Source organism: Sturnus vulgaris, unplaced genomic scaffold, assembly GCF_052056855.1.
Source record: "Sturnus vulgaris isolate bStuVul1 unplaced genomic scaffold, bStuVul1.hap1 Scaffold_157, whole genome shotgun sequence".
Lineage (NCBI taxonomy): Eukaryota > Metazoa > Chordata > Aves > Passeriformes > Sturnidae > Sturnus > Sturnus vulgaris.
Window position 1 is genome coordinate 1,975,745 of NW_028276074.1, and position 3,036 is coordinate 1,978,780.

At 48.8% G+C, this 3,036-nt stretch overlaps 1 protein-coding gene across 1 annotated transcript; it reads right to left on the reverse strand.

Annotated features, from left to right (window-relative positions):
- Positions 1-340: 340 nt before the first annotated feature.
- LOC148218825 (olfactory receptor 14J1-like) lies at positions 341-928 on the reverse strand. Its single transcript, XM_088157779.1, has one exon. It carries the CDS (start codon positions 926-928, stop codon positions 341-343), a length of 588 nt encoding a protein of 195 aa, XP_088013905.1.
- Between the last annotated feature and the right edge of the window lie 2,108 nt (positions 929-3,036).

Here is a 3,036-nt window from a genome sequence, read left to right on the forward strand (position 1 = left end):
CCAGCACTGATCTGCCCCCAGCTCTGCACACAGACATTGCTGCTGCAGCTTCAGAGAAGGGAACAAAAGGGGCATCTCTGCAGACAACTTTGCTGGGTGTGAGGTCCTTAGGTTCCTTTAAATTCACTGAGATTGCAGCCCCTCATTGACACAGTCTGTGGCCACAGAAATCATGGGGAGAAACAAAATGAAACTATGCACAAAGAATGGCATTTCTATGTGGAATATGTTAAAATACTAAAAAAAAAAAAAAGGAAATAAGCAATTCAACGACCAAACCAAACAAGTACTATCAAAGACGACTTTTATTGGAAGTGATTTGCAGAAACTGGGCAGCAGTTTACTGTTTCTCAAAATATCCAGTCATCAGTGTCCACAATTTAGCCTTGAGCTCCTGATTCCTCAGGCTGTAGATGAGAGGGTTCAGGGCTGGAGGCACCACTGAGTACAGAACAGACAGGGCCAGATCCAGGGATGGGGAGGAGATGGAGGGGGGCTTCATGTGAGAAAACACAGCAGTGCTTAAAAACAGGCAGAGCACAGCCAGGTGAGGGAGGCAGGTGGAAAAGGCTTTGTGCCGTCCCTGCTCAGAGGGGATCCTCAGCACAGCCCTGAAGATCTGCACATAGGAGAAAACAATGAACACAAAACAGGCAAGGGCTAAACAGGCACTAACCACAAGAAGCCCAAGTTCGCTGAGGTAGGAGTGTGAGCAGGAGAGCTTGAGGATCTGGGGGATTTCACAGAAGAACTGGCCCAGGGCATTGCCATGGCACAGGGGCAGGGAAAATGTATTGGCTGTGTGCAGCAGAGCATTGAGAAAGGCACTGGCCCAGGCAGCTGCTGCCATGTGGGCACAAGCTCTGCTGCCCAGGAGGGTCCCGTAGTGCAGGGGTTTGCAGATGGACACGTAGCGGTCGTAGCACATGATGGTCAGGAGATAATACTCTGCTGTGATGAAGAACATAAAGAAAAAGAGCTGAGCAGCACATCCTGAGTAGGAGATGTTGCTGGTGTTCCAGAGGGAATTGTGCATGGCTTTGGGGACAGTGGTGCAGATGGAGCCCATGTCAGTGAGGGCCAGGTTGAGCAGGAAGAAGAACATGGGGGTGTGCAGGTGGTGGCCGCAGGCTACGGCGCTGATGATGAGGCTGTTGGCCAGGAGGGCAGCCAGGGAGATGGCCAGGAAGAGGCAGAAGTGCAGGAGCTGCAGCTGCCGCGTGTCTGCCAATGGCAGCAGGAGGAAGTGGCTGATGGAGCTGCTGTTGGACATTTGGTTTCTCTGGACATGGGGACCTGTTCATGGAGAAAATGTTATTGAGGAGTTAGAGGAGATAGCTGTACCAAAATCAAAGCCATATCCCATACACCCTCCCCTGGAACACACACAGATACACTTTGGTGATTCAGAGTTCTGAGGTTGTGTATTTTAAACTCCCCCCACGTCTCTCCTGGTATTCTTGGATATCAGAAACCCTCAGCATTTTTGCTGCCCTCTGGTAGAACAGAATGAGTTCCCTGAGGCAAGATGATCAGTGGAGACTGAGGGAAAATAATCTGTCATTTCATTCTGTTCAGAGTTTCTTTGGGCTTTCATATTTCTGAAATGGAGGATGTTCACACTGCCCTGTTTTGCTTAAAGATCAGCAGATATTGCTGAGAGCAATGTATCCACCTTAGCCCAGCACCATTTTTGTATCCAAGGACTCACATTGCTCATTTCACCACCCTAACAGAATTTTCACTGTCAGAACACTTCTGCCTTTCCCTGTGGGTTTTCAGATAACACAAAGATGCTCTATGACAACTTTGCATCCTGGATTGAAGCTCCCAGCTTGGGCTGAAATCTCAGAGACACTTCCAAGTGTCCCAGTGATGGCATTGGAGTAAGGCAGATCCAGCTCCTTTCCTGGCTGCACTGACAGCATTGCCCACAGCCGGGCACTGGGGACAGCGTCACCCTGAGCCAGCTGTGCCCCCTCCCAGAGCCCCCAGTGCCAGGCAGCTGCTCCCAGCCCTGTGCTCCGCAGAGGGAACTGGGCCCGGGGCTGCAGAGCTGCCCCACGGCTCTGCTGCAGCTCTGCCTGCACAGGAGGGGCTCCACACCTTGGACCCCCGGCCCTGAGGTCAGAGGCTTGGCTGGGGGACAGGAGGGAGGGGGCTTGTTCAGAGGGAGGGGCTGCACTGCAGGGGATCCTATGGAGATCTCTGAACTCTCCCTGCCACAACATTTCTGGGTTTGTTTTCTCTCATTGCCTGATACACTTTCTGTGTCCTGGGGATTTTTCTCCTGCAGGTGTTTCCCTGTGCTTAATCTCTCCCTTCCAGCATGTGAGGTTTAGGAAAACCTCCGGGTGCCTCTTGTGCACCCACACTGTCAGGCTTATTCTCCTTTTGTGTAAAAAGCAAGGCAGCTAATACTTTCTGTAAAGTTATTTATTGTAGAAGCACATTAGTCTCAAAAGCAAAAACAAAGTAAAGCAAAGCAATGGCAAAACTGCAGTGGCAAAATGCAATGGCAAAATGCACATGGCATAAAGCCATGGCAAAGAGCACCAGCTCTCCCTGATGCATTTTCTTTTATAGAAACTTTCCAAGTAGTTAAGACATAAACTCGGACTACTACTTTTTAACTTATTAGAATTCTAGTTTCTTCGCACACCAGACTATGTATAGACTACGTTCATGGCCTATCTTGTTCTAACTAAAAAATGTAAGCAATATTCTTCTGAAGCCCGGTTCTTGGAGCCTCGAAGGAAACACTAGTATGTTTTTCAACCTTCACTAGAACATGTACTACTTCTCCGGCCTCTAAGACCTTTTACTCACTAAAACCACTTAAAACTTATTCCATTTACTTATTTATTCACTCCAACTAATCACTTATTCCATTCAAAGACTTTAATTCAATCCCTGAACTCTGATTTCTCTCTGAAGAAATCAGAGAGACTCCTGACTTATTGACTCCAACATCAGCACTCACAGACCCCAAATCTGTGCACTCTCCTTGGCCCTACAGAACCCTGCCTGTTTGCA

Excerpts from the sequence above, each read along its gene's own strand:
- LOC148218825 (XM_088157779.1), bottom strand. The coding sequence starts at position 928 with ATGTGCTACGACCGCTACGTGTCCATCTGCAAACCCCTGCACTACGGG.